Source organism: Doryrhamphus excisus, chromosome 14 (assembly GCF_030265055.1).
Source record: "Doryrhamphus excisus isolate RoL2022-K1 chromosome 14, RoL_Dexc_1.0, whole genome shotgun sequence".
Lineage (NCBI taxonomy): Eukaryota > Metazoa > Chordata > Actinopteri > Syngnathiformes > Syngnathidae > Doryrhamphus > Doryrhamphus excisus.
The window spans coordinates 15,133,498-15,159,416 of NC_080479.1; the positions used below are offsets into that span (position 1 = coordinate 15,133,498).

Genomic DNA, 25,919 nt, shown 5'->3' on the forward strand with positions numbered 1-25,919 from the left:
GGAGCTAATAAGTGGTACATTTGAGATGTTTGCTCTTGAAGTGATGCAACCAAACCCTGATGTACAAACTTTCTTTAAATGGAGAGTTTTTCTTTTGTTTTGTTTTGTTGGTTTATTGCAACAGTAAATAGTTTATAATGCTAACAATGCTAACAATGCTAACCAGACAGTCATTATTTTTGTGTTCTAATGGGCGGAAAAAAAATAATTGTATTGTTTCTGTAATGTGAGACAATTACATAATAATGCTGGTAAATGAACAAAACAAGGAGTGCTTCCCAGCATTCTTTGCGGCACTTGTTTTGGAAAAAAGTTGCCAATGTTCTGTGTTTATAGTTAACAAAATTGTTGTTTGTTCCTCCCCAAAATAGTAGATAGTAAATTCTGGACTATAGAGTGCACCTGAATATATATTCCTTTAATATACTGTAGGCGGCACGGCGGTCTAGTGGTTAGCGCGCAGACCTCACAGCTAGGAGACCAGGGTTCAATTCCACCCTCAGCCATCTCTGTGTGGAGTTTGCACGCGTGGGTTTTCTCCGGGTACTCCGGTTTCCTCCCACATTCCAAAAACATGCTAGGTTAATTGGCGCCTCCAAATTGTCCATAGGTATGAATGTGAGTGTGAATGGTTGTTTGTCTATATGTGCCTGGCGACCGGTCTAGGGTGTACCCCGCCTCTCGCCCAAAGACAGCTGGGACCCCCATGACCCTCGTGAGGAAAAGCGGTAGAAAATGAATGAATGAATAATATACTGTATAGAGAGGAAAAAATGGTGTCCACATTGTAACATGGGATATTCACACACTATAAACCTTGCAATCCTACCTACACTCGGTGTTCACTCATGAGCAAACCGAGAATAAACTGTAGAAATACTCGACTTTTTCCAAACGTCCTTATACGACTTGATAATGTGACATAAGGGTCCACTTCCTGTATCTGCACTCTAATCTGCACTCTAAACATTATGAGAACTATAGTCCTTTTAGCCATTCGAAGTGTGTGAAAAAAGTATCGGAATTTACGACATTTTTGTCTTCGCACTGTGATTGGAGTTAGTGTGTGCTCAATTTATCGTGTGACGAAATCACTGCAAGTTCTGTGTTGCCATTGCTAGCCCAATTAAAGAGCCGCTTCCTTTAAGCAAGCTAAAGTGCCTCTTATCATCGAACCATCTCCCTCGGGTGTGTTGGCCCCTGAGCTACATCTTCCGCTTCGATGTTTACCTTGTTATTTTTATTTCCCTACTTGGTCTTCATTGATTAGCTTTCATTTCTGTCCAAATTAGATGTATAAATAAATCTACCAGATTGTATTCCATCCGCACCAGGTGATGAAAGCTGTTATATAACACATTAAAATTTCCATGTGTTTTTTTTTTTTTTTTTTTTAGCTCAAGCTTTCCCCTTAAAACGTATTTCTTCTGTGTCTGGAGGCAAGAGAGATGACTTGCTGCAGCAAATCCTCCTCTCCTCAGTATTACAGATGACTGGAAGGTGAAGCCATTTCCCAGTGTCTAGAGTTTCACAGCTGACAAAGAATGGGATCTTTTTTTTTGCATGTGTATCATGAGCCATTTAAGTGGTGCATAGGAATTTCCCCAATTCCCAATTTGTGGAGAGGCAAAGCGGACAGGCCAAGAACAAGGGTGAGCGTTCAGTAAAAGGGAGCAGCAGAGCTTGCAAGGGTCTGGGAATGTTGCTCCTTCTTTTGCAGAATGTAGAAAGCAACTCATGCTTGGTGAGGCTGGGCACCACAACGCTGAGGTATTTTTTTCTAAGTAGGGCCACATGAGCTCCATGTTGTTTTCTTATTCATGAGTCCTGGCAACGCTGAGTGAGAAATGTTATCAGGAGGCTGTCATCTACCAAATCCCATCGCTACCTCCAGAGAGACAGTTGACAGCCTTTAATCAGTTTGTTGAGATGCTTTGTGATTAAAATCAAATTAAGTCATCCACAATGTGTGAATGTTACAGAAGGTTGGCTTTTCGACGACTCTGCTATGAAAAAGAATCAGAAGGGAAGAGGTCACAGTCATTGCTCTACTTCCATGCCACAGAAGTTTCAGCCATCTGCAACAATTAATCAGTGATTAATCAAATGTCCAATTAATCAACAATTATTTTGTTTTTTTTGACCGGTCTGGGGTGTACCCAACCTCTCGCCCAAAGACAGCTGGGATAGGCTCCAGCACCCCCGCGACCCTGCAACAATTAATCAATGATTAATCAAATGTCCAATTAATCAACAATTATTTTGGTATGAAAAAGAATCAGAAGGGAAGAGGTCATTGCTCTACTTCCATGTCACAGAAGTTTCAGCCATCTGCAACAATTAATCAGTGATTAATCAAATGTCCAATTAATCAACAATTATTTAGTTTTTTTTACCACTCCGGGGTGTACCCGACGTCTTGCCCAAAGACAGCTGGGATAGGCTACAGCACCCCCACGACCCTGCAACAATTAATCAATGATTAATCAAATGTCCAATTAATCAACAATTATTTGGGGGTTTTTGACCAGTCCGGGGTGTACCGCACCTCTCGCTTAAAGACAGCTGGGATAGGCTACAGCACCCCCGTGACCCTGCAACAATTAATCAATGATTTATCAAATGTCCAATTAATCAACAATTATTTGGGGTTTTTTGACCAGTCCGGGGTGTACCGCACCTCTCGCTTAAAGACAGCTGGGATAGGCTACAGCACCCCCGTGACCCTGCAACAATTAATCAATGATTTATTAAATGTCCAATTAATCAACAACTATTTTGGTTTTTCAACCAAAGACAGCTGGATAGGCTCCAGAATTCCTGCGATCCTTGTGAGGATAAGCGGTACAGAAAATAGATGGATATTTTGGTATTTGATTAATTGTTTGATTAAAACGATCAAAATGTCCTCTGATTTCAGCCTTTAAATGGTTTTAGTCAGACCTATGATCTTTGTGTTTTCGGCAAAACTAAATATTCACACACATCAGCTTCGACTTTGGACATTTTTGTTTCTTTTCTGATATGTTGCGGACCAAACCGTTTGTGTTTGGTTCAAATTAATCTTGTGCTAACAGATTAAACGAAATATCACGCTGAATGAATGTTATATACGTATGTTACATGAACTTTCCTCCATTGCTTCTTTTTGTGGTTTTCTTTTTAATGTCACAAACATGACTGGGAGTGCTTTTAAATGGGGGGGGGGGGGGTGCTCGGATTGGTCAAGTTAGAATGGTTAATATTTGACATACCGGTGGTTATAATGTTAGCAATTGAACAGACACCCCTAGAAGTCGTCCTGTTTCTGTTAACCCCCTTATATAGGGATTGGATCTCTGGAATGCGGTTTATGTCTTTCTATGTCAGGCGGTCGTTTGTTTTGGAATGGGAAACGATACGAATCTTAGCCGAGTTCACCCCGCGTGCTCAGCTCGCGTTTAGTTTTTTTTTTCTGGGGAGGCGCAACTTTCAACGACAGAGCGACAAGAGCACGGACAGTTGTGTGTTTGTGTAACATTACTCCGTAATACTAAACTCGTTTGGGAGACAAAAGCGGAAGGTTGTTCCATTAACTGAGGAGGTCACAGCTAGAGAGGTGTAAACCAAAAATGTCAAGCCAAGACAGATTGCTCTGTGTTTATTTCTGTTGCATTCAAACACACACACACACACACACACACACAGAGAGTACTGGATGAGCTCCAGACCTTAAGGGCTCAAAGAGTTTGATTTGTGTCGACTTCCTACAGGAACTCCCCCTCTCCTGAGCCCACAGCTCAAAGACTATCAATTAGTTCCTTATTATGATCCCCAGGAGGGCTATAAAAGTTAGAGTGGGTTCAAAGAGCACAATGGTAGACACACACATACACACATATATGCACTCTAACTGTTTTGGTCCATTGTAAAGTCTCGGTATTTAGCCATTCACGAGGCCTGCTAGCCCTGTCATGAAAATTGATAAATTGATTACTCGAACGAAAACGAAAAAAAATCGATAATTACGACACCTTTGATGAATTGACATGTGCATGTATGTCTCTTTGTGCCACACAGGCTGGATGATAAGAGGGTTCACTCTATAATAGAGAGAGTGATGCTGCCTCTTTGTGGAGGATTAGCAGAGGGTTAGCATTTAGCCACTTGAGATAGCATATGCTAACATGAATGAAAACACAGAAGCAATGGTTTTTGAGGCAAATGCCACAGTAGCCACAATATTTCGGTTTTAAACAGATTAAATTATATGAGTGCATGAATACTATGGTAATACCATACATAGTAGTACTTGACGGGATGTATAGTTGTATTGTCCATCTGCAGGTCAGCTTGAGCAAATACCCTGAAAGCCAGGAGGCAAATCTGCCACCTTCACCATTGTGATGCGGGATTATCGCATTCTTTCTCCATCCCCAACACAAGCACACTCTTTCACAAGAGTAAGACTAAGAACTCTAATAAGTCTTACTTTCATGATGTCTTCAAAGGTCATACAGTGGAACTTTGACTTTCAGTATTAATCCGTTCCAAAAGGTCAAACGAGACCCGTAAACCTGATCCATTTCTGACACCCAATACACATTTTATAGATAATTATTGTGTATGAGGTGCTGCACGGCGGTCGAGTGGTTAGCATGCAGACCTCACAGCTAAGAGAGCCGAGTTCAATCCCACGCTCTACCATCTCTGTGTGGAGTTTGCATGTTCTCCCTGTGCATGCGTGGATTTTCTCCGGGTACTCCGGTTTCCTCCCACATTCCAAAAACACTAAACTCATCACACGGTAACTTAACACTCCAAAGGTGCACCTAAAAATATACGAAGAAGTACCAATATGAGTTTTGAAGTATCCCATTCTGCATTGTGTCTGAGCAAAGCAGTTCAGTGGAGGACATGCGGCATAGAAAGTGGTTAGTGTGCAGGCCACACAGCTAGGAGACCCGAGTTCAATTCCACTCTCAACCATCTCTGTGTGGAGTTTACATGTTCTCCCCGTGCATGCGTGGGATTTCTCCGGGTATTCCGGTTTCCTCCCACATTCCAAAAACATGCTAGGTTAATTGACGACTCCAAATTGTCCATAGGTATGAATGTGAGTGTGAATGGTTGTTTGTCTATATGTGCCCTGTGATTGGCTGGCGACCAGTCCAGTGTGTACCCCGCCTCTCCCATCACCTTCATCATCACATTCACCTTTAGACCATATGGATTCATATGGATTTGTTCTTTATGGGACCTTTTCACAATTAATCGAACAAAGAAGGTTCGGATTAATCGATTCAGAAAATAATCATTAGTTACAGCCCTAATAATGATCCATGGCTGTAATCTGTCTGTGGTGCCCCAACTCTGAAGAACCGCTATCCATCCACCAATGCGTGGATGCTTTCTTTGGTCACTGGATTTCCATAGAACGAACTGACTAGTGTTTTTCCCGTATGATCATTTTTGTCGAAAACCCAGTTCAATGTCAAAGTAAACGTGAAGTACAGGGTTCTTGTGATGTTACCTGTCATAAACACTGTTGACAAATGCGTGTTGATATCAGAGCGACATCCGTTTCTCTTGTGCTCCGGTCCGAGCTTACGGTTGGTTACAAGAAAGACTCGCAAAATGGAGCAGGATCTGGATTACGATCTGTCTGCCAGTCCTCTTGTACTTGTTTTCCACTTTTTTTTTCCTCCCTTCTGAAGTCGGGTGTTTTGATGTGACTGCGTATTCATCTCGGGCCTTCGAGATGAGAACGGCGGATGAGAGCTTGCGTGAATGAATGTCTGGTGTTGGCACATAAATGTGTCCCACGGGTGCTTTCGCGGCGATGCAGATATTTGTGTGCATTCCTTTGAGGAACAATATTTCCCCTGACCTGACTTGGACTTGAATTAATATTTGCGCTGCCGTGCAGGTACAGTTGAGATGACTGCAACTTGCCTTCGGTGTATGATGTACGAAGCATACAAATATTAGACATATGCAGACTTTAAGCACATACTGGATACTTGGCATGGATATTGTGATGTTTGGCTTTTCACATACGTAGCTACCTCGAGACTACGGGAGTGTCAGCAGGATCCCTCCTTCTCATTTGTCCAACATCAACCTGTCTATATACTCCTACTCTGCCTCTTATTTGTTATCTATAAGTGTATAGATAAGTAAATAAGTAAATTTATAAATCTATAAGTCAGCTTGTCAAACCATTGGAAATCGGAGGATGTCATTCCTCATAACAGTCTTACTCGTGGTGTCATCAAAAAACACTAAAATCATCACACAACAACTTAACACTCAAAAACTGGGCAAGAACTATACAAGAAATATAACGATATGAGTTAAAAATAAAACAGCTATTTTAACTTCTTCCCAAAATGCATTCCGTCCCCAGAACCCGGAGGGAGGCTGACATCACTGCAGCGTTCCACCAGCAAAAACCAATGAAATAACCAACAACACTAGTGTATAATTTTAATTATTATGATATAATTTTAATTTTAAATGGGGTTTGACAGCAACAAAAAAAACTCCAACTGAACGCAGTACAAATATTCTGTCACAATTGACAGAACAAATACATTCAATGACACATTGATTTATTTAATTATTTTTACAATTATATTCATTTAATAAAAATAATAAAAAATATAAATATAAAAAAATGGTCTTAATAATTAATAATAATTTTGTTTTAATTTGTTTAATTTTTTTATAATAAACAGTAAGTGTTTTTTTATTTGAGCAGAATGTGGTTTCTAATAATGTCTTTTCTAATCCCTATTTTATTGCTTAATTCAAATTATTTTGTCAGCAGCTGTGTGGAGTTTGTTCCTGTAAATATTAATGTAATAAAATAAATATTACAGCTTGGGTCGACATGTCAGAACACGGCACACTGATTTCATGAAAGAGGGTTTGACTATTGTGCACACAGTTCTAGCATGTTATACTTGTGTATGAATGGGGTGCTTTTTTTTCCTGTGCCAGTTATTATGAGAGCCTTGACCTAAAGCTACATCATGCTTTGAAAGCGTGCACTTTTTGTGCATACGCTCCACTGCACAAGAACCTTTACTTAAGAGCATTGGTGTTTGTCTCATCCTCCCTCTGCTTCAAACTGTTTTCTCTCTAAATGGTGGACCTTTTTTTAGCTCGAGGTGTGCACCTAAAGCTCCAAAAGTGACTACGACGTTGTACCTTAATAGACATTTACTGGACGCATCCCGTTGTGTAGAAACATATGAAACTGTTGTATTTTAACATTAAAATGTAATTTTTGTATTCACAAGTGAGTTAAAATGGACTGAAAGTCATTCATGTGTATTTAGTTAGTCAATGGCTGACACAGCAGACCATCATTAGTGTGCTAATTAAATACCACTGATGTATAAAATCTGATATTTCTCAATCCACACAGGTCTCATATAATTAGAGTTGCACATTACTTACAGACACAAGGCAGAAGCTTATTACTGCGACCACGAGGTAATGGTAATGGTAATGGTTTTATATCATTTGAACATGCATCAGATTACAATTGAATGCATCACATAATCAGTTCACAGTTCCACATGTCCGAAAGGAGTAGGAAGAAGCAAAGCTTATTAAATCCTACCCCTCCATCTGGTACTTTTACAATCAGTAACTGTTACATTTGTTCACTTCCTGCTTTCCTAATATAAATTAAGTTTAAAATGTTTTTATTGTTATTTTTATACTAATATATTTTAATTTTAATTTTAATTTTAATTTTAATTTTAATTTTAATTTTAATTTTAATTTTAATTTTAATTTTAATTTTAATTTTAATTTTAATTTTAATTTTAATTTTAATTTTTATGGAATTTTCCATTTTTTAATTTTCTGGTACTTTTAAAATCAGTAACTGTTACATTTGTTCACTTCCTACTTTCCTAATATAGTTTTATTTTTTTGTTTGTTTTTTTTGTCACATACCGAAGTATGAGGTGATATGATCATACAGTGACATAATGGGTACCATAGTAACTATGGTATGTGGTGTCACCAAAAAACACCACTCCACTTAGCTTATAGGCAGCAAATGTTAAATTATATATTCATTATATTTAATTTTTAAGTCGCACCTATGAAACCTATACGACTCATAGTCTGTAATTATTTCCCGTTTCTACTTCATGCTATTATTGTTGTTATTTTTTGTTCATGCCAACAAGAGATAATATGTATGTAATAATAGTATGTTCTCAACTTAACATTATAACTAGCGCTGCCATTATCAAGCGACTGCTACATTCATCAGCTCGGGGACATCTAGTGCCCGCTTTGCTTTACTTTAGTCGTTGCCAGACTGATGTCTGACCCCAGCCTGCAGACTGTGATAAGAACTGAAAGGAGAAACTACCTGTAAATGTCAACAGACTGATAGAAAGAGCAAAGTTTATCATTGATGTTTGTGCATTCATACGGTGTGTTTGCGTTAGAGAGGGTTGTCTCTTTCATGGTTTCATAATACACGTGTGTGCGATAAAAGGTAGTTTAGTTTTACTCGCATCAATAAAGAGAGACCAATGTCTTGATGTTCTATGTTTTGGATCGTCTTATCTATACCGACCCTTAATTCCATGAGTGAAATCATCCGATATTGTTCAAAATATACCTCCAAAGTCACACAAAAACTCGGACTCGCAATCTCACATGATTGTTAGAAATTTCATAAGACTTCAGCTTAGGAGGTTCTAAACAATTAACTCTGTTTTGGGCTTTTTCTTTGTATTTTGATGCCAACCTCGTGACTCATGACATCCTGTTCTTATGCTAATACAGTAATCCCTCATTTATCATTAATTCCGGACCCAACCGTGATAAGTGAATTTAGGATCCATTTCTAAGCCTCATTGGGGTTGCAGGGGTCCTAAAGTTAAAGGATTCCTTATTTATAAATGAATCAATAATGAAATATTTCCATAGTTTGCGCCTTGAAACTTGTTTAGGACCTTCTAAATGCATTTTCAACCTTATTAGAGCCCTATAGCCATGAAATAACACCCCTATAGTCACCTTTCCACTCCTATTACCCAACTTTGTAGATATAAGCTATCCTCATTGGAGTTGCAGGCATCCTAAAGTCAGATTCCTTATTTATAAATGAATCAATAATGAAATATTTCCATAGTTTGCGACTTGAAACTTGTTTAGGACCTTCTAAATGCATTTTTCAACCTTATTAGAGCCCTATAGCCATGAAATAACACCCCTATAGTCAGCTTTCCACTCCTATTACCCAACTTTGGGTCGCAACAGCTTCTTCTTCTTTCTCTTACGGCTTTTTACACAGTAAATCAATCTCCTCCATCCAACCCTGTCTTCTGCATCAGTCTCCCTCACACCAACTACCCTCATGTCCTCCTTCGCTACATCCATAAACCTCCATTTTGGTCTTCCTAAACGCGTCCTACCTGGCAACATCCTTCTACCAATATATTCACTATCTCTCCTCTGGATATGTCCCAACCATCTCAGTCTGGCCGATAAGACTTTATCTCCAAGGCCTCTCATATGTAATGTCCCTATGATCCTATCCATCCTGGTCACTCCCAATGAGAACCTCAGCATCCTCATCTCTGACATGTCCCAACCATCTCAGTCTGGCGTCTCTGACTTTATCTCCAAGGCCTCTAATATGTAATGTCGCTATGATCCTATCTATCCTGGTCACTCCCAATGAGAACCTCAGAATCCTTCTACCAATATATTCACTATCTCTCCTCTGGACATGTCCCAACCATCTCAGTCTGGCCTCTCTGACTTTATCGCCAAGGTCTCTAACATGTAATGTCCCTCTGATGTACTCCTTCCTGATCCTATCCATCCCGGTCACTCCCAATGAGAACCTCAGAATCCTTCTACCAATATATTCACTATCTCTGCTCTGAACATGTCCCAACCATCTTAGTCTGGCCGATAAGACTTTATCTCCAAGGCCTCTAACATGCAATGTCCCTTGGATGTACTCCTTCCTGATCCTATCCATCCCGGTCACTCCCAATGAGAATTACGGCCGCAAACAGCCTGCCTGCAGCCTGTGTTAAGGATTATTGTACCTTTTGTGCTTTCCTCAACATATTGTTTGTATTGGACTGACAGTATGCTTAAGCACCGTAATGATTTGCATGCTGATGTGGTGTCATGTTAACATGCTCAATTCCCCTCCGTCTTTGTCTACGTATAATCACCAAATTAATGAAATACTCGCATTAATTTGTAAAACACTTTAACTCATGCATGCGTGTGTGGGCCTCTCTCTCATTAGCGTCCTTTGTCACCATGTGAGCCTTGTTTTGCTCCATTGCTCATATTATTGACAATGCATTTTGACCCACGGAGCGCACTGAGCAGTGAATGGCGACTGGAGGAGGGGGGGTTGTGTTCGAAGGAGTAGAAGGCAAGTAAGGTTAAGATAAAGTTGCTTTGAACAAATTCTCTCTTTGATCAAGCGGCTGAGCAGTGAAAGGTCTTTCTTTCACAAGTCACTCGACGGAGGAGGAGGAATGGAGATGTGCATTGTTCCGTTTTCTTCCCCGTCTTTCACTATCAAGCCGTTAGCGGCGTGAACTCCCCGGCTTCTTTGTCATGGAGAGTGTCAGCGCCTCTCTTTCACGACACACAAATACACGCATGCACAATGACTTAAAAGTACCACTGTGCATACACACATGTGAATGCTTGCTTTGAATTGGAAGAGCTAAAATGCAGAAGGGGTGTTCCGCAGGAAAAAAGGAATGTGTATGTATTGTTGCATTTCTTGTGTGTCTTGTATAAACAGAAGTATGTGTGCTGGTGCTCAGTTTTGAGTAACTGATGTTTACAATACTCAAACATACTGTCTTTTCCCAAACTTTACATCACCCTGGTACTACGACTTATGTACTGTATATTTTTAAATGTTAATTCATAGCGACTGTCATGAAACAAGGAATAAACATGACTGCCATCCACTAGAGGTCTCGTTCACTGGATTCGGTGATTGTGGAATGAGATTGGGAACTTGGTGAATTTGCTTACCGATATAATTCACTTATATGCTAGGACTGTTTAGCTGTTTAGCTATATATATGACTATATTGACACTTACTATGGTACCCATTATGTCATTGGATGGTCATATCACCTCGTACTTCGGTACTTGACAAAAATAAAATAAAAAAAATAAAAAATGTAATTTAATTAAAAAAATTATATTAAAAAAAATTTAATTAAAAAACTTGAAAAAATAAATAAAATAAAAATTAAAATAAACATTCCATAAAAATTAAAATTTTAGTATATTAGGATAAAAATAACAATTAAAAAAAATTACACTTAATTTATATTAGAAAAACAGGAAGTGAACAAATGTAACAGTTACTGATTGTAAAAGTACCAGATGGAGGGGTAGGATTTAATCAGCTTTGCTTCTTCCTACTCCTTTTGGACATGTGGAACTGTGAACTGATTATGTGATGCATTCAATTGTAATCTGATGCATGATCAAATGAAATAAAACCATTACCATTACTATTACCATAATTTGCTTATTAGAGTTGATGGTTACTTTAGCCTTTAGCCTTGGTCTTGAATTTTGTGGAACCCATTTAAATAAATGTGCTAGAGTATAGACTTAATAATTAATTGATTAATCCATGATTAATCAATCATCCAATTTAGTCGACTGTAGGTATTTGATTAATACATTGATTTAACAATATAAATATCCTTGGAAAACAGGCATTGTATTTTTCCAAACACACAAAGTCTTAAAAAGTCATTACTGTGATGTAATTTCTCATTACACAATTCCTTGCATTATGTCTATTCTTTACGCCGAACAAAAGAGCACCTCTCACTGGTCCGTCCCGCCGGGCTAATTGATTGTTTCCACTGATCCAACCTTTTTCAGCTCGAGGTTTTATCAGCACAATATCATTAGAGCTGACCTGCAACTGGAGCAAACAGAACCCCAACAGACACACACATTAGGGTTGATATACTGTTATGTGTGGTCGTTCTTTTGTCGCCTCTTTAACCTCTAAAAATAGGACTATCAGCAAAGACAATGAAGCTGACGGACAAATTAGACAATGAGACTTGAATAGATGTTGCCATGGACGCAACTTTCAGTCACAATGAAATTTATTTCAATGCAAAAGCTTCATCTGGCTGCACGAAAACTCAATGTTCTTGTCTTCTTTTTTGCTCATATTTTAATTTACACACTCTTGGATCTTGAACATTTTTTTTTGTCAAATCCTAATTTATCCAGATGGCAAGAAGAAAGAAGCCTTCCAAAATAACAGAGCTTCTGTCGAGTTTCAGCCTTTTCAGCTTGTGTCTATACTAAGGTGGAATACAAACATTCTTACCACTCAGATCAGTTGTCAAGGGAGCTGTGTAGGGAGAAGGCAATTTACCTATGCTACATTTGAGTCACGAAATAGCTTGTTTTCCGGACTCATAAATTGCTCTGGAGTGTAAGTCGCATCAGTCCAAAAAAGATGAAAAAAAAACATTGAGTGAGTCAGTGAGTCCAACAGTAACCTCTCCAGCCTAAGTTCACCGAGTTCCCAATCTAATTTTCATGTTACAGAATGGTAGGAGCAACATACTGTCACGAGCCCAGAGCACCCTCTCACAGTTGTCGACGGTAAAATTGCATCAGTCCAAAAAGACAAAAAAACATTCTGCATATAAGTCGCACTGAACTATAAGTTGCATTGATTAAGAAATTATACAGCCCAAGACTGGCATGATAGCACACTAGGATTGGTATTCGGTTTGTTAGCATGACACGCTAACAGTTACTCAGCCAGTCAATACCATAAAGAACATACCTGAGAGGCTGCAAAGACTAAATTATCATAACAAGTCAGTGAGTCCAACAGTAACCTCTCCAGCCTAAGTTCACCGAGTTCCCAATCTAATTTTCATGTTACAGAATGGTAGGAGCAACATACTGTCACAAGCCCAGAGCACCCTCTCACAGTTGTCGACGGTAATCACTGCTTGGTTTGTGTTAGTATGAATTAACGTTTAAAATCATATTCAATTTGTATTAAATTTGGACAAGCCAAACATCGAAAAAAAAGAAAAATAATAAAAATAATAAAAATATTAATAATATTTTTAAATTTAATAATATCTTTTTTAAATTATTAATATTTTTTTTAAATTAAAAAAGAAAAAAATAATTTCATCATGTTTGTTTTTATTGCCAGAGGATGAATTATTTAGTCAAACTACATGCAAGCATTGACAAATTACTTAAATAATCCAGATTTCTACTCTTGCTTCTCCATAGGTTCGATATTTTAAGTCGCACAGCATGGCATTGGAATAAAATCGTCAAGGTCTTCACTTCTATTCAACAAAAAAATGATGCAGATTCCATAATTCTCAATAGCTTTTATCTCTTTGTTCTGCAGATAGTAGAGGCAGCAAAACCCTCCTCCCAGGCTGACGACTTGTACCTGGATGACACAGGCTCAGGAGGTTACTACCCCGAAGATGACGATGACTTTAACTCAGGGTCTGGCTCAGGTAAGACTGGTGATTGCATGCAGGGTCAACTAAATGCCATTGCGTTTGCCGAGGCAAATTTTAATCATACAAAATCATGAAAATCCAAACTAAATTTGGTCAAACATTTCAGACAAAAATTTACAAAACAGGGACGTACGAAAACAGTTACCAGAAAACAGGATATACCATCATATTATTAGGAAAGAACTACATTTGAAACACTTATATGCTAGGACTACGTTAAAAAGCCATAGCATTTCAGTATGTGGAATCAAACTATGGAATGGATTGAGTAAGGACCTCAAACAATGCACAACGATGAGCCAATTCAAGAAACAATACAAGCAGTTGATGTTTGCTAAATACAAGGATGAAGAGTCTTGAACCAGTCATGATGTGCTATATATATCACTATATTGACACTTACTATGGTACCCATTATGTCATTGGATGCTCATATCACCTCTTACTTCGGTATGTGACCAAAATAAAATAAAAAAAAATAAAAAATGAAATAAAAAGATTTATAAAAATTTAAAATTTAAAAAAAAACTTGAAAAAATAAATAAAATAAAACTTAAACTATATTAGGAAAGCAGGAAGTGAACAAATGTAACAGTTACTGATTGTAAAAGTACCAGATGGAGGGGTAGGATTTAATAAGCTTTGCTTCTTCCTACTCCTTTTGGACATGTGGAACTGTGAACTGATTATGTGATGCATTCAATTGTAACCTGATGCATGTTCAAATGAAATAAAACCATTACCATTATTTCAAGTAATTATTGCAAGATTTGCTGTTTGGGTTTGTGGTCCAAGAAAGCTAAATAAACAAGCAATGCATACCAATGTACCGAAGGTTTAAATACATCGGTTTGTTACGCCTCATATTGTCTCGTTTATGTCGCCGTTTCCCCCAAGGTGGAGGGGAAGAGGTCGCTGAGGAAACTGTGACTGTCAGTATGGTTTACATCGCACCCAAAGCAGCAGAACCCACCAAGGACTCCACCAAAGATTTCACACCCAGAGTGGACACAGCTACGGTCAGAGAAAAGGCCAGAGACGTCACACCGAAGAAACCATTCAGAACAGAGGTGAGGTGACAACGTACCATGTAGAAAAGTCATTTTATTATAACGATGCCGTAATAGAAGACAACTGGGCCTCAGAATCTAAACATCGATATCATCACAAGGAATTTTCACAAATAAAAACTCAATAGTGAAAGAGTCACTAAATTATATGAAATGGTCAACAATCAGTAGAAGTAATAGCGTAGTCAGAACCCCCCCCCCCCCCCTTTCAGCAAGCAGCACAGTTCTCATGGTAACATCACAATGTTCACTCACTCACCCACACACCCGAATAGCTGCTATTTAGAATGAATTAATCATTGTTGTCAATCAATGCGCTTCAATGTAAGCACTTTAAGTAAAACCTGCGTGGGATATGTTACATTGGCATGAGTGGAAAATGTATGGATCACACAGTTTTGCCCTATATGATAAATACCATATTTTCCACACCATAAAGCACATCAGATTATAAAGTGCAGTCTCAATTAGGGGGGGGGTTATTTCTATATGCAACCCATACAATAAGGCGCACTGTATTACCGTAGAAACATACAATTTAAGCGCCGAAGAAGCACAAAAAAATGAACTCACTAATAAAACAGTTATCGAACCCCCTAGCGCTACACAGTGTCCAAAAAGAAAACAGTGAGTTTAGTTCAACTTTATTCATCACTCACCATATTTTTTTTTTAATCCATCTTCCCCGACAAATCTATAAGAAAAGCTCGGACAACAGTTAAAGCAGATACCTTACTAGCGGATACTACTTCATTGCACTATTGTACATATTACTGTTATATCTTGTTGCATTCATAGATCATACTGTTTATAATTTATATAATCTGCAATAGCCATACTATAGTCACTTATATCCCTGTATATATATCCACACTGTATCATAGTCACTTCATTGCAATACTGTACATATTACTGTTATTAGATTTTGTCACATCCATAATGTGCATACTGTTTATAATCTGTATAATTTGCAATAGCCGTATTATAGTCATTTATATCCCTGTATATATATTCACTGTATTATAGTCACAGCCTGGTATAGTTTGTACATATACCTGTCCATTTACAGCTCTATTCTATTTCTACATTTACTTACTACTAAGGTATTCATAAAATTGCACTTCTGGTGGGATGCTAACTGCATTTTGTTGCCCTGTGAGCAAGTGACATGAGCAATAACAATAAAATTGAATCTAATCTAATCTTAGCCCAAGCATCTACAATCCATTCATCCATCGTAACCTCACTCCAAATTGTACGTATTATGTCGTGTTCTCTGATTGGTTTATCGCTCATTTATCGAAATGATCCGACAGTCAATCAAGTGCCGCACTTACCAAAGTTGACAGATTTTGGACTGTGTACACGCACTGTACACACTGTGCACTGTAAGACGCACTGATTTTTGAGCAAATAAAAAAGCCCTTATAGTGTGGAAAATACGGTAAATAGATTAGCACAGGAGTATTCAGTTTATAAACTATATTCATAAATCACGCTATGTCAAGGTAGTAACCTGTTTCAATGTCTAACTTCAATGACTTTGTTGCTTTTTTAGTGTGTCTCTGACAAAAAAAAGGTTCTCTAGCACATCATGTGACCTGCTACCGTCCTGCATCTCGCTCGTGTGCCGTGCTCTTAATACGACAGTGCATCATCCTACATCTGTTTGGGATTAGCTGTCAAGGCTTCACTAATCAAGGCCTACCTGCTGTCTCTGACACAAAAGCATGGGATAACCCTAACTCCAACCTGGAACCATTCCAGATGCAACTGTTCCTCTTACCTACTTCGGTAGGTGTGCTAATCCACTACGGGCAAACGAGGATCCATCACAGTTTATTCCTCAGCCAGCCTGGGAAGGGTTGGCTTTATTGGGCTAAACATTCGGCTATTGTATCAGTGAGGAATTTATGGACTATGCTGTAGATCTTAGTATTCAGCATGTATCCTACAAGAGGAAGAAAGGAGACAGAAATGGAGTTGTTCATCGTTATCGAATCATGTGAAACTGGTGTCCAGTTTTGTAAACAAAACCATATCTTTTCCAATCCAGGCTCCAGTGACGGTTACAGAGGAGATGCAAAGGAACCAGATGACCAGTACAACTAGTGCCCCCGGCTCGCCCCAGGAGCCCATCGAGGTCCGCACTGAAAACCTCTTCCAAAGGACGGAGGTGTTGGCAGGTATGTGGCATTAGTATGGCAACAGATTATGTAAAAACCTTATGTTAAAACCTTATGTAAAAACGGTTGATATGCAGAACATTTGTAATACGCTTTTCACCGTGTAAGCATGCGTAAAACAGCAGCAAGAACTGCACCGTTCTTAGAACAGAGCTACACACAGAATCTGTCCGTAGTGTCCCATCTCTAAAAGAACCACTTCCCCTTGCATTGGTCGAAATTGAATTCCACCATTAGACTGCCCAAATACACCGTTCTTAGAACAGAGCTACACACAGAATCTGTCCGTAGTGTCCCATCTCTAAAAGAACCACTAGCCCTTGCATTGGTCGAAATTGAATTCCACCATTAGACACTATTGAGTTATCACATGTCTGTCAGGCGACGTCACACCTTCCCAGCTGCCTAACCCCCCCCCCCCAGCTTCCTTATTCTCTGTATGACAACAAAGTGAGCCAAGGCCAACCGGAGCTAGGAGTACCTCAAGTTACCTGTCATCTTCCCCTTCAAGTCGGTCCTCTCGACTTTCACATGTGCTCAGGAATCTGTCCATGGTGTACCGACTATGAAATTTCACGATGAGCTAACAACTTTTAGAGGTGAACTTGGTCTGACCTTCCCTAGACCTTTGAAACCAAATATCCAAGTGTTCAGTGTTTCACTACTTTCTGCAGAACTTGCCGGTGATTTGTAGTACAAATACTAGAAATGCTTCCTTATTCTCTGTATGACAACAAAGTAAACCAAGGCCTAAAAGAGCTAGGAGTACCTCAAGTTACCTGTCATCTTCTCCTTCAAGTCGGTCCTCTCGACTTTCATATGTGCTCCAACTGCAACAGGAATCTGTCCATAGTGTACCGTCTATGAAATTTCACGATTTCAATTTCATGATTTGTAGTACAAATACTAGAAATGCTTCCTTATTCTCTGTATGACAACAAAGTAAACCAAGGCCAAACAGAGCTAGGAGTACCTCAAGTTACCTGTCATCTTCCCTTCAAGTTGGTCCTCTCGACTTTCACATGCGCTCCAACTGCAATAGGAATCTGTCCATGGTGTACCGTCTATGAAATTTCACAATGAGCTAACAACTTTTAGAGGACTTGGTCTGACCTTAGCTCGTTTTTTTTCATAAATAATCCAGATTTCTACTCTTGCATCTCCGTAGGTTCGATATTTTAAGTCGCACAGCATGGCATTGGAATAAAATCGACAAAACAGGAATCTGTCCATGGTGTACCGACTATGAAATTTTACATTGCGCTAACTTTTAGAGGTGAACTTGGTCTGACCTTCCCTAGACCTTTGAATGCAAATATTCAACTGTTCAGCGTTTCACTATTTTCTGCAGTACTTGCCGGTGATTTGTACTACAAATACTAGAAATGGCCTCCCAACTTTAAAGATTTAAAGTTTTTCCATTGTGGTCTCCCAGCATGCTACTGCCAGAGTGCTGAATCCTGTGGATCCTGTGGTAGTCTTTCCCTTTAAGTCTCCCACCTGATCCACTTCTCAGAAGAAATGCTTTTAATAAACTCTGTCTGTCTTCCTCCTTGGGACCGTGTAGAGTTCACACCGTCGTAGGTGTTTTCAAGCGCCTGCTGTCTTGTTTGAGAACACGAATACCATGCTCCGTCTGATCCCGTCTGTCTCCCCTGCATGTCTGAGTTGAACGGTTGATTGGCACCTCGCTTCGGCTTTGTTGTTTTAGCCAGCCCATGTTGATGAGCTCAGCTTCGCATCGACAGCTTGCCTCATATCTCGCTCATTTCATTGCCTGTGTGTTGTTTTGTTTTTTTTATGAAAATGCAAATTGCAAACCTAAAGTACATCTTCATACGTGACATTCCATTATTTATCATGGTCAACGTTTTTGATGAAGTCTCTGACAGTACGTTGTGGTTCTTCCCCTTGAAACTCGGCAGGAGAGCACTTGTCAGGTTTTTTCCACAGCAGACAGCTGAGTGGGTAGTCAATATATGGAAACAGGAGCAGATCTGCAACATATTACAACGCTGCAAAGGATCTTGTGAAATTAACTTAATTCTGGAATGTTAGGGTCATTAGTCACGGTCAGGGTTGGACATTCCTTAATGAGGTCTGGGTGGATTCTATTTACGGTTACACCAAAAGGGGCAACATGGCTAAGACTCTCAGTCCGCCCCCGGCAACATGAAAAATCTAAGGATTGCAAAAGAAAAAACGGTTATTATAGCTAGAAGTGATCAATACATGACGGGCGGTGGATCCAAAATCAGAACAGGAGGTCTTCGCCGAGGTGGCCCGTCCGCCCTCTGAGTGAGTCGTATGAAGAGAGCAAATAGTGTACTAAAAGCCGACCTATCACAGCACAGCACATCACCACAGCTTAAGGATTTTTTTTAGAGGTTCACGGAGACTGAAGGCTTGATTATGCTCCGGTGTCACGGAAACTGGCAAAATGTGTGCAGTGGATGAAAAATGCAGGTCAGGGGTTTCAAACCTGTTTTTTGCTTGACAAACGTTTGTGTAAGTGTGGGCCACAGAGGCATTTTGAGGCAAGCGAGTGTTTAATTGGGCAAGCAAGAGTCAGCACTGAACTCGGAATGAGCTTGAGCGCCAAGGTTTGAGGCCCCAAGTCTAGAATATGAAATTCATTGATGAATTGAGATTAATTAATTGATTAATTAGTGTAATTAATCAACAATTATTTTGTATTTGATTACTGTTTTTATGATTAAATAAACGTAAATATGTGAGTTGAATTCTTTAATTTCTTAATTTAATTTCTTAATTTAATTTTTTAATTTCTTATATATTCATATATTCATATTCTAGGGCAGGGGTGTCCAAAGTATCCAACGTTTTTTATTGACTCATGGCACATTCAAATACATTCTATAATTTTATTTAAAAAAAGGAAAAATCAGCAGCAATTTTACAAGAATAAAGTCAAAATATTAAGAGAAAAAAATTTACAAAAATGAACAAAACAGTGAATAACGTTGTCATTTTTTAAAATATATTATTTTGTGGAAAAAGCTATGTTATGAGAAGAAAATAAAAATATCATGGAACACTATGAGGAAAATAATGCGATTTTAGTTAGCATAGAATTTAAATATTATAAGAATATAAGTAATTATTTATGAGAAACTAAAAGTTGTATATTTTTTAATGAAATTTAGGTTCTAAAAAGTTATAATATGGGAATAAAGTCATAATATTATGAGAAGAAAATTTACAAGGTTATTTCAGAAAAAAGTTGAAATATTTGGGAAAAAAAGAACAAAGTTGATACTAATAATAAGTTTTTTCAAAATATTAAAGTGGCCTTGATGGTCTAGGACCTAACCAATCGATTAATCAAAATTCGATTAATCGACTTTTAAGTTAGCTAAATTTGAACGCTAACATTCTCTTTCTGTGTTTCTCAGCCGTTATAGCTGGCGGCGTGATTGGATTCTTGTTCGCCATCTTCCTCATCCTGCTCTTGGTTTACCGCATGCGGAAGAAGGACGAGGGCAGCTACGACCTTGGCGAAAGGAAACCTTCCGGCGCAGCCTATCAGAAGGCGCCAACCAAGGAATTTTACGCATAGAAGCTCCGCCCCAACCGCCATAACAACGCCGAAAAAGTCACGCAAGGCTGCCGCGGGTTCAACCCTTGGCAGCAGCAGAGAACATGAAATACAACAAAAAAAGTTGATTTAAGGAAAAATAGCATAGTGTATTATTAAGCTCTTTTTTTTTTGTCCCACCCCCTTTTTCTGTTTTTAAAATACAAGCTTTCCGCATTTTATGGTGTCAGTGTATTATATGAAAGGATAAAAAAAAAAATAACCGACAAGGTATGAACATTAATTGCATCCGCTGACTACTTTTAACGGTAGCAGTGTTTTTTTTTTGTTTGTAAGGACAAAAAAAACAAAAAAAAAATCAAAAATGGAAATAATTGAATTATACTATCGCAATTCTACTTTCTTGTTTTGTTTTTTTTATTTTATTTGTCTTAGCATGTCTGATGTTGAGCTCTAAAGTTGTATTACATTAATTTATCTTTTCTCTGTTGTTGAAAAAATGCCTTTGTAGTTTTGATGAAGCTTTTTTTTTTGTCTTCATATTAACGCTGTTAATAGTCCATGTATATTTTTTCTCCTTTTGGGTTGCAATGTTTTTTTTTGTTTTTTTTTTTTGTTTTTTTGCTCTAACATCCATTTTGAGACAAAAGCGAGCAAAACATCATGTTTATTTGATTTTTTTTTTCTTGGCAGTATTTAATCTTCATACTTAGGAAATTGTGTCAAGGCTCCAAAAAAAAAAAACATTTTTTGGGCGGTGAGGGGTGCTTTTTTTTTATTTTTTGGCTCACATAACCCCCCCTTCAATGTGTTTGCAAACTCGCATCCCTTCACCCTAACCGGGCCTCCCCTTTTCCTCTCTCCGTTTACCCTCACGCCCCCCTTCTTTTGGAAGTCATATTGGAGCGTGGCCAGTTAAGCCGTCAATGGCCTGCCCTACTTCCTGCTTTTATTTTGCCCATGTTGTTGATGCTTTTGGGCCCCAAAGACGTGCTTCAGTGAAAGGCCGCTCGGACACAAACACACCGGGCGACATTGCAGCGCTACACAACACAACATAACACAACAAAACCCCTATGGATACCTAGTTTCCTTTTTTTTTTTACATGCTCACTTTGGAATTAATCAAATTTAAATTTGACATCTCTGTCAAATTGCCTTTCCCCCCCCGCTGTACAAAAGTGTGAAGTAGGTCAAGTACACAGTTTTTTACTATGTGTGTCCCTTCAGTGCAGTCATTTCTCGTCCTGTAGGACCTTAAAGGTACTATGAACTGTGTGGATTAAACCCAAAGACTCACAGTATTCCTAACTCCATGGCCACTTCTGTTTTTTCTCTTTTCCTTTTTTTTTTTTTTTTTACCCCTTTTCTGTCCATTTGCTTATTAGTATATGAAAAGATATATAAATACGGTATATATAAATGTATATTCACAAATGTTTTAAACCTTCAAAGTGCCTACCATTTCGGGGGGAAAGATTGTGCTCACGGTGAGCGCGTGACAGGGGTCGAAACGACATTCAGTGTGCATGGATGACTGTAATGGTACCATTTTTTTTAGTCTTACAGAAGCTGACAGTATTGTACCTATAAGTTGAAACAACACTACTGAATAAACATTGTGGCCTAATATCCAATTGCTTGTGTCAACTTTGTTTTGTACTTCAATCCTGGCTAGGCACATTTCACAGGATGCACGGTGGTCGAGTGGTTAGCGCGCAGAGACCAGTTTATTCTGATCATAGTATCCCAAAGTATTCCATTATCTGGTCTATGATATTTTGTCGAACATGTTGGAAAGTTGTCCTGTAGTTTACTACTTCTGGTCTTTCTCACAACATTTTACTGTGTTTTGTCGCGTTTTTGCTTGAAAAAAAAAAAAAAGCTTTTACTTTTATTTTTATACGAATTTCTCTGACCTTTTTTCTGGTCCTTTTTTTCGGCACAAATGCCAAAAATGTTAAAGAATCCTTCCAAAAATATTGTACAAAATTTCATCCAAATCCATTCAGAACAATTCAAATTCAAACACACAAGCATAACTTTCACTTCCAATTTATAGAGAACCCGTCCTCCTTGTCAAAGTACAGTCCAACGCTCTAACCAAATATATTTCTCTTATTTTAATAACTTAAGAACTTTTTGGGGTTTTGCTTTTATTTTTTTTTTTTACCAATTTCTCTGGCCCTTTTTTTCTGGAGTTACATGCACAAATGCCGAAAACGTTAAAGAATCCTTTAAAAAATATTGGAGAAAAATTTCATCCAAATCCATTCTGAACGATTCAAATTGTTTTGAACACACAAGCATAACTTTCACTTCCAATTTATTGAGAGACTGCCCTCCATGTCGAAGTACAGTCTAGTGCTCTAACACACAAGCATAAGTTTCACTTCCAATTGATCGAGAGCCTGTCCTCCATGTCGAAGTACAGTCCAGCGCTCTAACCAAATATATTTACCTTAGTTTTAATAACTTAAGAACTTTTTGGGGTTAAGCATCTTGATTTCTTTTCACATTTCTTTCCTTTAACATGGAAAATGTAGCCGGCCACATGACTTGCAGTACAATAACTAACCTATCTGTTACATGTAAACAAATATCCACACACAATACCCAGGCCAAAAACCCGCAAGACATGCTGGGTCGCTTCTGGTAGTCTTTCTCCCAACATTTTACTGTGCTTTGTCGCATTTTTGCTTTTTTTTTTTTTTTTTTTTTACCAATTTCTCTGACCCTTTTTTCTGGAGTTCCATGCACAAATGCTGAAAACATTAAAAAAATCCTTCCAAAAATATTGTAGAAAATTTCATCCAAATCCATTCAGTTTTAAACACACAAGCATAACTTTCACTTCCAATTTATCGAAAGCCTGTCCTCCTTGTCGAAGTACAGTCCAGCGCTCTAACCAAATATATTTCAGATAAAAATGCTAAAAATTGATTTGAAACATACACGTAATCAGTCAGTAATGTTGCATTGACGAAACAATAATCACCACAGGAAGTAACCATCCAGAACAGGAAATAAAACAACAAGGAACTTACTGCTAACATATGAGTCTGTGTTATGTGTTATGTCTTAAATATATTATTTTACCTAATTACTATATCAGGTAATATGAGTATAAATGTGACTATAGGGGTGTTATTTCGTGTCTAGAGGGCTCTAATAAAGCAGGTGACAGTCTGGCTACACAACACCCCCCTAACATGAGTAACAATGAACCAGCAAAGTCTGAATGACTCTGCTGGGCTTTATAAACCCACTGATGACTAATTGCAGACAGCTGCGATTCACTGCCACAACAGGAAACACACACTACAAAATAAAAGCACAGAACAGGAAGTAACACTTCTGAACATTTAAGGTTACTTTTACTTTACATTTACCTGTACACCTTCTTGATAGTGGGGGGGGGGGGTTAAAGCTTTTTTTCTGCCATTAATTCTTAACATGACTTCTAATCAGGAAGCGACATGCAGATGAGTAATCTTTGTGCGCTCCAGCCTATCATTTAGTGTCCTAATCTCACCCTGTTATGATGGAGATTAGGGAAAACGTTAGGGATTAATCTCGCATCGGGTTGCACGCTGTTAAGTGGAGCCACGGGAGGAATGAGAGCGATCGGGCAGGGCTGAAATACCGACTAATCGCTCACAGTGGGGCAGCAGGTTTATTTTTCTTTAAGTAGTGCACTTACTCACGGCTATGACGTGAAACACTCCATGGTGATAGCACTCGTATGTTATTCTTATTCGTAAATGTTTTTATTGAAACAAATATGTTATTTATTGTGCACAATACCCATCTGACTTCTATACTGTCTCACTAATGGACAATATCTATATTGTGTGCTGTTTTTTTATATATTTATATATAACAATAGAAGAGATGCACCGCTATACATGGCAAAGCTCACATGCATGCAATTTTTTCTCATGTTATTTTACATGAACACTCATCTTTTCTTGTCTTTTCAAAGGAATCAGGCCAGTATGATCCAACATGGTGATGTGATATTTGCCCAGAAGCAAATACTGTACAAGATCCCCTATTGGGATGAGGTCCATATGCAGTGGGTGGTAGAGCAGTGAACCAATAGGAAAAGCGGCGTTTTGCTGAGGCTAGGAACACATTTCCCCAACGTGACTCTCCGAGCGCATGGGGTCGCATGTGTTTGTCCTCCCAAGTCTGCATTTGGTGTCAAAGTGCAAGCAGAATTCAAATGCTTTGTTTATATTAATGCAAGGCTCCACAAGGTTATACAGTTGATTTATAAACTGAGGTTTTATATATGGACTATTTCATTGTTGGATTTTAATAATGAACTTTTAGATTCAAGGGGCTGCACGGTGGTCGAGTGGTTAGCGCACAGACCTCACAGCTAGGGAAACCAGGGTTCAATTCCACCCTCGGCCATCTCTGTGTGGAGTTTACATTACTCCGGTTTCCTCCCACATACCAAAAAACATGCTAGGTTAATTGGCTCAGACACAATGCAGAATGGGAAACATCAAAACTCATATTGGTACTTCTTTGTATATTTTTAGGTGCACCTTTGGAGTGTTAAGTTACTGTGTGATGAGTTTAGTGTTTTTTGCAAGCATAAACATGGCTAAATAAACTAATACCCGGAGAAAACCCACGCATGCACGGGAAGAACATGCAAACTCCACAGAGAGATGGCCGAGGGTGGGATTGAACTGGGGTCTCTGAGCTGTGAGGTCTGCGCGCTAAACACTTGACCGCTGTGCAGCCCAAATAAGTAAATTTATATATATTAATGTTATATACAAATATATACGGTCGAGTGGTTAGCGCGCAGACCTCACAGCTAGGAGACCTGGGTTCAATTCCACCCTCTGTGTGGAGTTTGCATGTTCTCCCCGTGCATGCGTGGGTTTTCTTTGGGTACTCCGGTTTCCTCCCACATTCCAAAAACATGCTAGGTTAATTGGTGACTCCAAATTGTCCATAGGCATGAATGTGAGTGTGAATGGTTGTTTGTCTATATGTGCCCTGTGATTGGCTGGGCGACCAGTCCAGGGTGTACCCAGCCTCCCGCCCGAAGACAGCTGGGATAGGCTCCAGCACGCCTACACAACCCTCGTGAGGAAAAGCGGTAGAAAATGAATGACTGCACTTTTAGATTCAGTCTTTCAGCACAGTGCATTTTCAGTTTAATAGCTTCTAATAGACACTGACACTCACATAGCACAATCAAAGTTGCGCCACACACAAGCTTAAGTTTCACTTCCAATTTATAGAGAGCCTGTCCTCCTTGTCGAAATATTCATTAATTTTCTACCGCTTATCCTCACAAGGGTCTCCCGTGTGCTGGAGCCTATCCCAGCTGGGGTACACCCTGGACTGGTGGCCAACCAATCACAGGGCACATATAGACAAACAACCATTCACACTCACATTCATACCTATGGACAATTTGGAGTCGCCAATTAACCTAACATGTTTTTTTTGGAATGTGGGAGGAAACCGTAGTACCCGGAGAAAACCCACGCATGCACGGGAAGAACATGCAAAATC

The 25,919-nt window shown here is 38.8% G+C and overlaps 1 protein-coding gene across 1 annotated transcript in view; it reads left to right on the forward strand.

The window, feature by feature from the left end:
• sdc2 (syndecan 2) overlaps positions 1-22,009 on the forward strand; it is a 45,353-nt gene extending 23,344 nt beyond the window's left edge. The window contains exons 2-5 of the mRNA XM_058047658.1: positions 13,437-13,551; positions 14,455-14,627; positions 16,684-16,813; positions 20,230-22,009. Coding sequence (XP_057903641.1) covers positions 13,437-13,551; positions 14,455-14,627; positions 16,684-16,813; positions 20,230-20,393 — 582 coding nt within the window. The 3' untranslated portion in view covers positions 20,394-22,009. The remainder of the gene's footprint in view (positions 1-13,436; positions 13,552-14,454; positions 14,628-16,683; positions 16,814-20,229) is intronic.
• The last annotated feature ends 3,910 nt before the right edge of the window (positions 22,010-25,919 follow it).